Below are 15,113 nucleotides of genomic sequence, written 5' to 3'. Positions count from 1 at the left end.
GAGGCTACGCGGGAGGCGAGCTCGTGTTTACGACCCGAGTCTTCCTGGGCAGGCGCCGGCATTTCCTGGAGGAGGAGTCGGCTGGGGGCCTAGGCCAGAGGACGGCTCCTCCTCCCGCTTCTGCCCGTTACTGCGCCTCAGAGCTGCGGCGGCGACGCGAAGCGGGCCTGAAGCCGGCGAGGCCGAACGAAGCCAGGCTCGTAAAGCAGAGGCGGCCGCCAAGGCCTTGCGCGACGGGTAGGCTCCGCTGTAGCTCCTCGTTTGCCGCTTCGCAGCAGCGTTAAATCCCCACTTGTCGGGCCCAGCACGTGTGAATGAATGCCGACCGGGTCCCCATAGCGGTGATACATATATCCTAACAGACAGTTGAAACCTCAAACGAGGTTTCCGGAGAGGTAGCCACTCGTGAACATGAAAAAGCAAAGAGCCGTGAGGCGTCTTTACCGGTCTCCTTCAGACGTAAACAATCCCTATGCTACGGTCACAGGTGAACGACGTGTGGAAGTCGCAACACGCGCGTTTGCCTTCACGGGGAATTGGGAGCTTGGTTAAGCACAAAATCCTTTCCGTGACTCTTTGCGCTTGTGTCTTACAAGCGGCTGTTTCTGGTAAACGTCAACCTAATTTTTGAATGTTGGAACGCTTTCCGAGTTTGTCTGGGGCTAGCTGAAGTCTGCACAGGATATTATTATCTGCCGCATTTTATTAACAAAAAGACTCTTGAAGTGCCACAACCACTTTTTCTTAACTCGTCTCATCTTTTTGCATAACATCCGGCCTGCAGGATAATAATCCTGTGGCATTTTAGCCTGTTTTATTCTGTATTTTGCGCTTTCTATATTGTAATTTTATGTTGTGGACTGTCCTGAGATCTACGGGTATAGAGTGGTATACAAATTTAACAACAACGTTTTTGTGGACTTATATTGGTTTACAAAAACGTATGTCATGTTTTTTGTTGCAACAAACTTAACAACAGGTTTATTGGGGCGGTGGCATATCTTTTCTGGGAAACCCAGTCAGATGGGTGGGGTATAAATAAAATTAATAATAATAATAATAATAATAATAATAATAATAATAATAATAATATTTCATGGACTAGAAGCTACTTTGTCAGTTGCATCAAATGTTAATCTTCAACAGGCAGGTTAGATGGAGGAAAACATGTACCTGTATTTTGTGCAGCCAAAAGGCCACATTAGGTACAGTCTGACCTGAAAGCCACCATTTCCCAACAACAGCAAGAACAGCAAACAACTTGAAAGGGAGCCTCTAGCCTGAATTGTTGATAAGAGTTTATCAGTAAATTTGATGGTGGTGTTTAGGACTCAAATCAGTTCCAAGGTTTTTTATCCCACTACAGATTTAGTTTTACTAAACTAATTTAGGAGGGTTATGTTATCACCAATTACTGCTGTTATGCATGGTCACTGGTCTTTTTATATGTGCGTAGAAATGTCACAGACTGTACCTATTGAATTTTATAACTTATCAGACCCACATTTTACAATCCCATATCCTATTCCCATATGCACATGGATTTGATTCACTTTTTACAGAGCCACAAGACTTTTCGTTGGTTTCGCTGCAACAGACTATGCTTCCGAAAGCCTTATGTGCACACATGATTATTTGTCTCCGGTTCCAAATATTCTGCACACAGTTATCTCTAGAACGTTGATACCTCTCCATAATCTCTAGAACGTTGATACCTCTCCATAATAGTGGGAATTGTGGGGTTAATATAAATGGCACCATCACTTGGGGAAAAGGAACATAAAATTCTATACAGCCTTGTGCTTTCATTCAAGTATTAGTGTTTCCCAGAGTTTTCCTCCTTCACTGGTCATTTATCATACCGTATTACATAATTTTCCAGGATGGCTTCCGTGATCACTGAACCTTCCTCCTGTGATACTTTTGTGGCTCTGCCTCCAGCCACAACTGGCAGCAGGATCATCTTTGGAAAAAATTCAGATAGGCCCTCAGATGAAGTCCAGGAGATTGTGTACTTCCCTGCTGCAAGTCATGGCCCAGGAGAAAAAGTTGAGGTAAGATCAAAGCATTTAGAAAAACAACACAACCATATTCGGATGCTTTTTCTATACTTTAAAGCAGGGGTCAGCAAACTTACCGCACCTTGGGCCAGTGTCTCCAGTGCTGATTGCATGGAGGGCAAGGGAGCACGCCCCCATACATGTGTGCGCACGCTCTTTCCGGTGCACTTCCGGGTCGGAGGAGCATTGGAAATAGCTTGTGCGCATGTGCATGGGCCTCCTCCGACCCAGATGTGCACCGGAAATAACGCTTGCGCATGCACGTAAGCTATTTCTGGTGCTCCTCCGACCCGGAAGTGGGCAGCCTCGTAGCGCAGTGCCAGTAAGAGTGGGCGGCGGCAGCAGGGATTGCCGCGGGCCGTATAAGCAAGTCCCTTGGGCCTTATCTGGCCCTCAGGTCTTAGTTTGGGGACCCCTGCTTTAAAGGGTAAAGTAGTGGAACAAATATTTAGTTCCACCAAAGAGAAATCACATGCTGATGCATCAAGTGACTGGAATTGGTAGCCATTCACAAATGTCAGTTATGAAGTTTAGAGGGAGTGTACATAGTATCTCTTAAGAAGACAGGACATTGCTGTATAAGTCAAACCCAGGCCAGTCTTGCTCTGTACTGCCTACATTTAACTCAGTGGCTCTGCCAGATTTTAGATGGGAATTTCCCAGCCCTATCTGGAGAGGCAAGGCATTAAAAATGGAACTTTTTGCATGCAAGGCATTTGCTCTACCCCTAAGCTGTGGCTTAGCTTTCAAAATAATACTAGGCTCAGTAAAAATATTGGGTTGGAATTTGAAGGATCTGATTTTTACTTATCCCCTCCTGACATTGCAGGCTCCCATCTCACACTCAATGATGTTTGATCGTCTCCCAACAATTGGAGAGCCTTTTTGGGAGGCAAAAAGTTGGGAAGTCCACTCACACCAGTTTAAATCCAGTCCATTGTGTAGAATTCAAGAAGTGTTTTTTCTTATGTGTTTTCTGGAATTCTTTTTATTGCAGTGTACTTATATAGAAATTGAACAAGCACCAGAAACTTATGCAGTTGTTCTGAGTCGCCCCTCCTGGCTCTGGGGTGCTGAAATGGGGGCCAATGAGCATGGAGTCTGCATTGGGAATGAAGCGGTGTGGGGAAAGGAGGAAGTCTGTGATGATGAAGCCCTCCTAGGCATGGATCTTGTCAGGTTTGCAGACAATATGATTTAAATTAGCTGTATAAAATGGAATTTTGAAATGTAGAAAGCGAGAATTTATGGACTGATTCACACATAAACTGATCCCTCGTCATTGTCTTTAATCAACACTTTCTAGCAGTTTTGACCACTTTAAAAACAGAGTACACTGGTGTCTCGCTAGACGAAAATAATTCGTTCTGCGAGTATTTTCGTCTAGCGATTTTTTCGTCTAGCAAAGCACCAATGCAAATCGCGGTTTTCGCTAGATGAAAAAAAAAATTCGTCTTGCGAGGCAGCCCCATAGACTTTTTCGTCTTGCGGGGCAGCCTTCCGCTAGACGAATGCCTTCGTCTAGCGAGTTTTTCGTCTAGCGAGGCATTCGTCTAGCGGGGCACCACTGTAGTACACAATTTAAAATAATACAGCAGTATATAAGTTCACATTTTGTGAAGTTACTCAGACCATGACAAGCTAGCAAATATTAAAACCCTTAGCCTTCACCCATGACTCGCCAAAAACAAGCCTGTTGCAATGGCAGATTAATAATAATAATAATAATAATAATAATAATAATAATAATAAATTATTTATATTTATATAAATTATTACAACAGAATGTTAAAATACAATAATCTATTAAACATGACAGTTCTGTGGGTGCTAGCAGGCTCTTTGTGGGAATAAGTCTTTTCATCATAAAAAATTACATGTTGGCACCCACTGTAATAAGCCTTATCCAGGACATGAGTACATGTGCAACTTTCTAACTCATTGAGTAAATGTCCAATAATATGCAAATTCAACATTCATAAGAATTTTCCCAAAAGGTGACACTTCCGTATGGTTTTAGGCTTGGACTGGAAAGAGCTAATACCGCAGAAAAAGCTGTTGGTGTCATTGTTGATTTGCTGGACAAGTATGGTCAAGGTGGAAACTGTATGGAGAGTCATATGGCATTTACATACCATAATAGTTTTCTGATAGCAGACAGAAAGGAAGCTTGGATACTGGAAACCTCTGGAAAGTATTGGGCTGCAGAGAAAGTAGAAGGTATGGACAATCATCTTCACTTAATTAAATTCTTCTCAGATTATAAGTGTATATAGCCTGTTTGTGCTGCTAGAACATAGAACATTTTGGTGAATATAAGTGGTATAACTGGTGCTAGTGTGTTTTCATAGAAAGGCAGCTTAGTTCCTCATTCAAATGAAGTTATTTTGCTCACTAATCTCTTATCTGCCAGCAGTGATATAACAAAACAAGATGAAACTGGTGGATGATGGTGGCAAGAGTAATAAGAATAAGAATAAATACATGAAGGTCAGCTTCAGACGTTGTGGCAAACATTGTTGACTGCCGGTCCCAAGGTTTGGGCTTCCTCTTCCCATCATGTACTCCAGATCCCTCCTTTAATTATTTCAAACCAGGAAGTATGTATGCTTTGATGTTGGAATTCAGCAAGCCATGGTTACTGCAATTCTGCGTTTGAGACAAAGTATGCTTTGTAGTAACGATCGTTTGCCCAATTTGCCACAGCAAACTATAGTTATCATGAACCAGAAAGTGAAGGAGGGTATTGGAACATGTAAAGGGAAGAGGGAGAGCACAAGCATAAGGTTAAACCATAGTTCAGCTGCAATGTCTGAAACATGCTAAAGAGAAGAGGTGAAGAAATTCATTTTTATTTAGCTGATTGATAATCTGCTTTTCAAGAAAAAAAAGTCTTCTCCATGCAGCTTACAGAATACACATCAAAATCATAATCAATAAAATACAAGCTAAAACAATTGAATACATCTATGGCAAACTATTGCTACAGAGCCATCACAAAACAATACTACAGCACCATTTGACAACTTCTTATAACACTAACCACTAAAGGCCACAGTAAAAAAGATGGGTCTTTAGGCCTGTTTTGAAACTAACTAGGGATGAGACTAGCCTGATCCCACATGAAACTGAATCCCATTTTTGCAGGGCCAACACTAGGGAAGGGGGAGAAAATCAATTCAGTTCGCATTCAAAGCGGAATCTTCTCAAATTTGCACTTTCTTAAACTATACGAGAACTGAAACATGGCCATCCTTTGAAATTTGTATTTATTCAAATTTTGCAATTCAGTTCTCCAACCAAACATTGGAGACAAAAATATACATATTAAGAGAATCTGTGCTGTATGGGACAATAAATACCACAAGAGCTGGGGGATGAGGGGCAGGGACAACTGTTTCCTATGAGCATGTTATTGACCCTAAACCCAAATGTCTACCAGTTTGGGGAGGCCTTTTGGGTCATGCTATGGGGTCTCTTGGGTAGTAAGGTTAACAGTACAATCTTATGCATGAAAAAAGTCCCACTATACTTCAGCAGGCTTCACTCCCTAGTATGTAGGTTTATTATTGCAGTCTAAGATACTGTTTTTCACACTTTTCAACAGAAGGAGTGCGGAATATTTCCAATCAGCTATCAATAACAACCAAGATTGAGCGTGAGCATCTGGAAATAAGGAATTATGCTATAAGCAAAGGCTGGTGGGATGGAAAAAAAGAATTTGATTTTGCTGCTACCTATTCATACGTGAATACTGCCAGGATGACTACTACCAGAGGCAGATACTGTGAAGGCTATAAACTACTGAAGAAACATGAAGGTACCTTTGTTGAGTCATGAGTGACTTTAAATGCTTAGAGAATAGATTAAAACATCTCCTTGTAATAAAGCACATAATTTGATGATTGAGATGCTTAATTTTATGAGATTTCAGATGAACAGGTCTTCAAAATACTAGTTCTGTTAACTTCTTTTTATTTGGAAGTGAAAGGAGAAAAAGCACATTTCAAGGCTTTTATTTTACGAGGAATATTTTTTTCTGTTTTTCTGCGCTAAAGGCACTTAAGATGTTAACTTTTTGTTTAGATTGAGGTTGCAGTTTTCAGTTCAGTTTGTAATAGCAGGTCCATTGCCCACAATATCTGTCTAGATCAGTTCTTCTTTTTCTCCTTAGTATTATTACTATTACTATTATTTGATTTTATATACTGCTTATGTGCCAAAATGGCTTATAAGCAGTTTACAACTGTAAAATCAATTATTAAATAAATAAATACATAATTAAAATTACAGAACAATTCCATCAGGCATTACAATATCCCTAATTAACATATACCTGTACAATAGAACAAGCCAGTTTTATTATATGATGATTAAAAACAATAAGATAGGAAATAATTTCAGGGGAATGCTTCCCTAAACAGCCAGAAGCATCTTGTCCTTATCCTGAGGCATCAATAGCTGGGACACATTGGATGTCTCACTAGAGACTATATTAACAGCAGCAGCAAAATCAGTATGAAAATGAATGATTTTGTCCTCAAAGTGCCTAGCAAGCAGCAGGCCTTTTGATAGCTCAAATGCACCATTGGCTGGAACAAGTAGTATCAACTTTATCACCACTCAAAAGAGCTCTGCTGGGTGGCTACTTGAGGACATGATGGAAGCAGTAATCTGGGCCTTTTCCACTGCCACAATCGGTATGTGATAGTTAGGGTTGTGCATTCTGACCAGTTTTCACACCAAGTCTTGTGTCAGCTTCATTGCTTAGAGCTCTGAAGAGAACCAAGGAACTCAAGGAGCCCTGGAGTATCAGACAGAGCACTCTGGGACAATCATGTCAATAGCCCTTCTCATCTTGATGTTCCACAGTGAGGCAATGGCCTCAACAGAATCACCAACGTTTTTCCTTTATGGTCTCCCTTTCTCTCACCAGAAGATGTTTGTAGCAGGCTTGTGATCCAAGAACCACATAGAATATTTACAGTGTTTCTACTAGGATAGCATTTGCACCATCTCATCACGTACCTACAAAGAACAGGGTAAAAAAGCTTGTCAGTTTGAACAGGATTCTTTCGTTGGCTTTTTGGTTCAGCCAAATCCTATACAATAGCTGAGCAATTTAGGCAATACTTCCCCCTAGCTCAGGGGCAGGGAACTCCTTTGTAGCCCAAGAGTGACATTACCCTCTGGACAACTTCCTGGGGCCACATTCTGGTGACAAGCTGGACAAGGTCAGTGGGCAGAGCAGCATAAGTGAATTCTACAGCAGGCTAGTTTCTGCACATAGACATCCCTCTCTGTTCTTCATTCAGGAAAGCAAGAAGCATTATCAGATTTCAAGGACACATTTCAGTCAGGCATAAGTGCTCAAGGTAGAATGTAGAGCAGGGCTTGTGCAGGGTGTGGTCTGCATAGAGTCCCGAAGGCCAGACAGGACTCAACTTTTCAAGGATGGCTCATCTCATGCTTTGAGGAATTTGGCTTTAGAAAAACATCCCCCAACTTTTGTGATCCTTATAACAGCCATCACTTGCTATTATTTGCTTATTACACGTGTATCAAAATTTCATGTATAGTCATGTGTTGAAAAAATAATAACGTAAGCCCAAATAAAATTGCACTCCTCTGTTTCAATATTCATTCTGCTGAGCCCTGCTGCCCCCAATTGCAGCAGTTATTCTGTGCTTCCTAGTGGGTTACTTGAAGCTATAATACCCCAGTGATCATGCAAATCCTACATTCATTTGGGGAATTGTAGGTTCTGAATACTGAACATGTTTAATACCTGTCTTAATGTGATGGCCTTGTTGAGGTTCTATCAATGCCTTCATTCTAAATCCCCATTTTTCAGATACTTACCTCAACCATTTTTAAGTCACACCAGGTGTTCAAGTTATCAGTCTGATGCAGTTTAAGCGGTTTCTTTTTTTACAAACCTTGAATGAATCATCATTGTAACACACTAGTCTCTTAAAATTTTCAGTACTTTCAGGATTTTTTTTTTTAAAAAAAGATTTTCCAAAATTGGTGCAGAGGATTTATTTTTAATACTGAGATTGTTATTGTAAAATGGCCACTGGGTATTCTGAACTACCAGGTGGGCAATGATGGAAATCTAAAGTGGAAAAGTATTTTTATGTAAATAGCATAAAACAGAGATAGATGCATTCATACAGATCAAAGAGGCCGGTAGCCAAGTATTTGGCTGCTTATTTCTAGTGAATAGATAAATTCCAGCCTTTCTCACCTTTTCAATGCTTGGCCATGTGTAGTTCTCCTCTAGCCCAATTTTCTCTCTTTCTTTCATTTTCTTTCATTTGCCTATTAGACTTGTCCTCCCTCTTTCCATCAAAACCTTTTATTCTTCTGGAGCACTCCTTTCCCCAGTCTTACTTTCTAATGCTCCTGCTTATTCTGCCTCATTTCTCCTAGGACAGCAGCCAGAAACGCTTCTGACATTTGACTTCTGGCAAGCAGCTAAGCCAAACATTGCTAGAGACCTCATTGAAACACAACCCTTGCAATACAGATAATAGAGACTTCATGGTTTTGAGAGTTAACAGTAAGCACCCTGAAAGAGAAGAGCATAGATGGATCTCTTCCCACACACTTCACTCCCCGCCAAAAGAGATGTGCAAGCTCCTTTTCTGCTCAGTACTTCTTCATGCTTTATTGCTATTATCTTTAAAATGCATTGTATCTAATTTTCTATTTTAAAAACACTGCTTCGCATCTGTGTGCTTAATTCTAACTAGAATTTGAGTTTGGTTATTTATTTTTTAAAAAATATTCAATGTAGCATTCCAGAGGTCTGTTCTTAACCTGAAGCACAAATTTAGTATGGTTCTCTTCATTTAGTATGGTTCTCTTCATTTAGTATGGTTCTCTTCATTTAGTATGGTTCTCTTCATTTTTATTTGCAAACCCCCTTTTATGCTGGCTGATTGGGATGGGAAACGGAGCACAGAAAGCCATACATAGTACGTTGACATGTAGTCACCCATTTCATTTTATTTCTGTTCCCTCCAATATTAAATTTAACATCTAAAGATGTCATAAAGCAGTATTTCATGAGAAATGCATATTTTAAAAGACTAGAGCCATCCATTGTTTTGTGAGACACATAGGTTGTTCTTCAGGGAATTCAAAAATGTTGCAGAGAAAAATAATTTCTCACTCTCTAGAAGGTACAGAAAATGACAACAAAAATGATTAAGAGGTTGGAACACCTTTTTGTGCTGCAACATTTGGTCAGTTTTCTTTTAGCCCAGCAAAAAAAGGTTAAGGAGTACCAGTATATAAAAACTTTTATATTACACTAGAACTTGAGTTATCCAGTATCATTAACTGACAATAAATTTAGGAGACAGCAAACCCCAGAGTGTGTAATTCATTTAAACTATTCACTGCCACAGATATGATAGCCATTCATGTCTTATTTTGTCAGCTTTAGAGAGGCTGATTTTCCACTAATGGAGATAGGATGCCAGACAGATTTCTTTGTCTTATACAGAAGGGCGCTTAAACGTAGAAAGAAGTGATTTCTCTGTGGAACATTTCTGGAAAATCTTGTGAGGCTTGAAACTGGATGACTATTTAATGTTTCAACACTAATTTTTAGTACCCATGGAAAAGATTTTTTTTTGGACAGTGTAATGGTGGAGCCTTCTTTGATTCTGCCATTCATGTTTCACATATCATTTTCCTAATTGTTGCTTAGTTTGAAACAGACATGCATGTGGTTTTCGAATTGGTGCTATTAAGTAAACTATGTCAAATATGCACATGAAACAAATAATGTTTTGTCTTGCATAGGCACAATAACAGCTGAGACAATGATGACAATCCTTCGGGATAAAGAGACTGGCATTAATATGGAAGGAGGCTTTATGACCACTGGAAGCATGGTTTCCATACTTCCTCAGGAACCCAGCCTCCCTTGCATTCATTTCTTCACTGGAACTCCAGACCCCGACAGGTGACTCTTAACAATTTATCATAAAGACTAAATTCCTAGCCCTATTAACTTTCCTTTCAGCAACTTACTCATGACCGACCTTTAACAATGTTAAACATAAAGCTCCAAATTTCATTGAAGTCCAAAATATAATCCATAATGGATGAAACTATTTCACACAGAGAGACAGGACCGAGAAGAGCCATAAAAAACTCAAGCACAAAAAAGGGCTGGAGATTAAGGCCTTGTTTTGTCATAACACGACTAAGCCAAATCATGGCTTAGTGAGAATGGGCAAGCGTACAGGTACCCAAGGAGAAAATTGTGACCATTTTTTCTTCTCTATCCAGAGCTGGTTTGGTTTAATATTGTATGCAAAAACAGCCCCCAGACAAACCACAAAGGGTAAACCAAGAACAAACTCTGGTTACAGCTAGTCATTTGTTGGGAGACAAACTATGACCCTGGGTTCATGTGTAACATGATACCATAGTTTAGCTCTGGGTAATGCAGCAGTCGCAGTAGGACCAGAGGAGGAGCGAAGCAGCCACAATTTTCTCCCTTGGTTACCCATATTCTTGCTCATTCTTACCAAGCCATACCTTGGGCTTAAGTGTTAATGTGAACTGTCATATTTATTATTTAGTCAAATTGCATCCCACCCTTCTTCCTGAAGAAGCTGAATGCATTTTGAAATATGTAAGACTTCAGCAAGTCTTATGAGGAAACTTGAGATTTCCTTTGAGAAAAGGTTGCCTTGAAACGTGCTAGAATCTCTCTTCTTTGTTCTAGGTACTGCAACCATTAGTAGACAGTGCATCTTGTCTGATTTTAATAGAAAATACTCCTGAGTACATCTGATTAAAACCAGTAGCTTGAGGAACTCCCACTTGTAGATTGTATGGAGTAAACAGATAAGATATTGTAATGGCTGTGTGCTAGGAAATAGTTTAACCTTAACATCCATGGTGGAAAGCAGCATTCATTGTGCATTTGCTAATTTTCTTTTCACTTGGTGTTTCAATTTATTCTCTAGGTCTGTCTTTAAACCTTTCATTTTTGTGCCAAATATTACGCAGTTGCTAAAAACCAGCTCTCCAGTGTTTGGTCCCGAGGATCCAGTTAAAAAACAACCACGATTTCAGACAAAGCCAGACAGAAGACACGAACTCTACAGAAAACATGAAAGTGCAGCTCTCATGATGGAGTCTTCTAAGGTGTGTTAATTTTAGTTAAATCTCTGGGAGTATGATGGGTATGGACTTTAAAATAAAAATCAGTGTAAGGATTTATGTAAGCTGTTCCATTGCAATAATGCTGATGTAATTTAATACTTCAGACTCCGGATGGATAGAGACTGCTCTGGCATCTAACCTTTCAGTCACAGGGCCAAAACAGTTCTTGAAAGGTCAAGAGGATGATCTTGTTTAGCTCAAGCAAAGCCAGCTAAACTCAAATAATCTGTGAAAGTGTGCTCCCAGTGTGGTGTAGTGGTTAAGAGCTGTAGACTCGTAATCTGGGGAACCGGGTTCGTGTCTCCATTCCTCCACATGCAGCTGCTGGGTGACCTTGGGCTAGTCACACTTCTCTGAAGTCTCTCAGCCCCACTCACCTCACAGAGTGTTTGTTGTGGGGGAGGAAGGGAAAGGAGAATGTTAGCCGCTTTGAGACTCCTTCGGGTAGTGAAAAGCGGAATATCAAATCCAAACTCTTCTTCTTCTTCTTCTCCCAGGGAGGGAAGAGTGTCTTGATGCTTGCCAGTTCAGCCCACTATCTTTATGTGGCAGGTTGTGGGTAATGATGCAACTGTGTGACTTACACCAGTCTTGCAACAAAATAACAGTCGTACCTCAGTTCTTGAACACCCTGGAACTCGTACGTTTCAGCTCCCAAACGATTGAAAACCGGAAGTGAGTGTTCTGGTTTTCTAATGTTCTTTTGGAAGCCGAATGTCTGGCGGGGCTTCCGCGGCTTTTGATTGGCTGCAGGAGCTTCCTGCAGCCAATCAGAAGCCATGCTTTGGAAGTCAAATGTTTCAGAATTCGAACAGACTTCTGGAACGGATTCCATTCAACTTCCAAAGTATAACTGTACACTACTTTATTACAGGTAGAAGTGGAGCTAAAAAATTTTTTTCCACCAGGGATGGGGAAGCTTTTCCACCTAGCAAGCCAAAATTATGTTTCTTCTGCTACAGGCCAACTTTGACAGGTAGGTGGGACAATCACCTGATGTCATTATGGGGTCAGATGACGGACAGGTGAGTTGTCCCTCCAACCTGCCAAAGTCCCTTGTGCAGTGCTTCCCTACAGCCAACTTGGGAAATGCTACTTTCAAGCAGGCTTTAACTCCCTGCTCACAAGCTAATAGGCAATGAGAGCACAACTTGCTTCACTGACGTGAAGTGCTTTGCACTGAAACCACCACTAACACAGGAGGAAAAGAGCTCCATTTTGGCAGCTGTTTCAATGCAAACCATTTCAAGGTTATCAGAGCAAGATGCACTGATGAGTGGTGGGAGATCACTTTCACCCCCCGATTATTCCTTTGTAGCTATGTTGGCACCCAACGCAACAGATGACGTTAGGTGTGGGTGAGCTTTGTGAGGAACTGCATTGTGGGCCAAATTGGGATCCCTGCCAGGCCAAATTTGGCCCATAGGTCAGAGCTGCCTATTTCGCAGCAACTGGAAGTCATGTAGACAGTCTGAGTCTAGCAGCTGTCTTATCACCAAGTGCAGTTTAGCCCCGTGATTTTGAACCTAACTCCTACAACAGCAGATTATATTCTAGGGACAGACGTTAGTTTAGGGGGTAGGGAGCAAGAAATGTGTGCTCAAAGGCTAATAAAATTCCCCTCCCTCCAAAGAAGTAGCAGTAAAGAACTTAGCTGCCCACCCTTAACTTAGTTCTTTAACTCATTCCCTATGATTTCCAGACAGCAATAGGCTGCTTCCTAGTCTGCTGGAAGCCTGTGAACAGAAGCAGCACTTCAGTTAGGGAATGCACTGCTACGTTTTGTGTAGGTCTTCACCAGCTATGGGTAGGCTGATATGAATCTCTTAATGGTGGATGAAATAACTTTTAGAAGAGTTCATATGTTCAAGCATTACATTGTTAGTTCAATATTTTTTAATAGGAAAAGGGGGACATGATATTGGAACAGATCCGAAAGTTGGAGAAAGAGAAGATTAAGGAAATGGAGCATATTCTACAGAACGGAAGCCTTGATGCTGATCAAGCAGTTAATCTTTTCTCAAACTGCACAGAAGATGAAATCCAGGCATATGCGTAAGATGATACTGAGATTTCTGGGTAATTTGTTTTACTTCTCAAAGTGGTTTGCACATCCCCAGCTCAGTAGCATATTATAATATGGGTATAATTAGACTAGAAAGCAAGGAAATTTCAAATTAGGTTTCAGGAGTGTAACTAACTGATCAACCTCCAAATACTGGCCTTTAATGATGGAGATAATTCCTCTTCATACATTCTGCACTCGAAACTGGTGTGCATTTCACCCCATCATAGCACTACCACCACCTTCTGCCCAGGCTGGTAGGGTTGTGGATATGGGACTTCTGCCAGAATTTTCTTCCATCCCCCATTGGATTGCTTTACTATAATAATATATGCACTGTGAAATTTCAAGGGGGCAGCAAGTGTGAAACTTCCCAGCTGAAGCAATACAGTTGTAATTTCTCAGTATTTAAATGTGGAAGGGCCTATTCTAGCATGGTTTTCTCTCTTAACTCAGAGAAAGTCGATAATGTGAAAAATACTGCTTTCACTTTATAGTTTGATATTTTATTAATATATTGACCCTCAATATGCTTTCTAGTGCAGTCTGCTTACTTGAAGTTAGAAGTCCTGCCACTTCAAGTTCCCTATGCAGTGGTACCTCAGGTTACATACGCTTCAGGTTACAGACTCCGCTAACCCAGAAATAACGCTTCAGGATAAGAACAGAAATCATGTTGTGGCGGCGCAGCAGCAGCAGCAGGAGGTCCCATTAGCTAAAGTGGTGCTTCAGGTTAAGAACAGACCTCCAGAATGAATTAAGTATGTAACCAGACGTATCACTGTAAAGGTATAAAGGAGACTTTAAAAAAACCCACCCAGAATGTAATTGTGAATGGTTAATTTTTAAAATTGACTTGCTAGGGAAGAACAAGTCCTACAAAAGTTCACTGCACTAAGTCCCATTGAAAACAACAGAGTAAGCTTTAATAATGGTGACTAAAGTTTCGTTGCTTTTGTTAGATCTTTGCTATGGCTGAAATTTGGCTGTGGTGGATACAGATTTTAAGTGCCCTTATATAGCCATGTGTTTAACTTAGGCTAAGAATAATGGTAGAATCCTAAATAAGAACCAACAGAAAATCATGGAATAAATTCTTAGCTTTTTCAGGTGAAAGCCACTAAGGTTCTGTAAATGAGGATTGTTTTAGATGCCCTCACTTGAATGAGGGGCCTGTTTACTGTTTCTTCAAACAAAGGTACGCTAAAATTATGCAACAGAAATTCAAAATAATGGAAACATGCTACTTTTTCAGTTTATATATGTAGGAAATGGCACTGCTGTGTTAACCAAGAACTTGTTAAAACACGAAACGCTTCTACTGCCAAAAAAATAAATTGCAAATTCTGTGTAGAGAACCAAGAGTGCTCTGTAATTGATTGCTATACTTGGGTTTTAATGTTTTGCTTTGGGTCACCTTTGTGAGAAAACTCCCCCTCCTCTGGAAATAACTACTGGGTGAGTGTGCAAAATAGCAAGTACATAATTATGTTGGACTTAATTCTGTAGGCAGCAACTTTATTCAACTCTGAAAAGGAATGTACAGAACACCAAGGTTAAACATCTGGATTTATTGAGAAACTGGAGCACAGAATGCAGAAATGCAAGCTACTTCCAAAACACATTTTCCATAAGTCCTCCCAAATTAGACAAAAGCATGATTGGCCACAGAAATGTAATTGTAGTGCATTCCTGTCGTTTCAGCTGCAGATCAGATTAAAACCACACTTTATACGAAAAACAGTTTTCTACATTGTGGAAGATAGTGTTTCTTCTGTAACATATACAAACAG

The 15,113-nt window shown here is 40.4% G+C and overlaps 1 protein-coding gene across 2 annotated transcripts; it reads left to right on the top strand.

Annotated features, from left to right (window-relative positions):
• Window positions 1–137: 137 nt before the first annotated feature.
• On the top strand, window positions 138–13,923 carry SCRN3 (secernin 3). 2 transcript variants are annotated; one of them, XM_033167856.1, is made up of 9 exons: window positions 138–237; window positions 1,883–2,054; window positions 3,058–3,239; window positions 4,081–4,280; window positions 5,668–5,880; window positions 9,879–10,041; window positions 11,057–11,237; window positions 13,159–13,310; window positions 13,551–13,923. In XM_033167856.1, exons 2-9 carry the CDS (start codon window positions 1,884–1,886, stop codon window positions 13,579–13,581), a joined length of 1,293 nt encoding a protein of 430 aa, XP_033023747.1. In that variant the 5' UTR covers window positions 138–237; window position 1,883; the 3' UTR covers window positions 13,582–13,923. The 2 variants fall into 2 exon arrangements, with proteins under 2 accessions (XP_033023747.1, XP_033023756.1); XM_033167865.1 differs by having other exon boundaries at window positions 139–237; window positions 13,159–13,324; window positions 13,550–13,923.
• The last annotated feature ends 1,190 nt before the right edge of the window (window positions 13,924–15,113 follow it).

The sequence above is a fragment of the Lacerta agilis genome, chromosome 1, assembly GCF_009819535.1.
Source record: "Lacerta agilis isolate rLacAgi1 chromosome 1, rLacAgi1.pri, whole genome shotgun sequence".
NCBI classification, from domain to species: domain Eukaryota; kingdom Metazoa; phylum Chordata; class Lepidosauria; order Squamata; family Lacertidae; genus Lacerta; species Lacerta agilis.
This window is presented reverse-complemented; position numbering and strand designations above follow the sequence as displayed.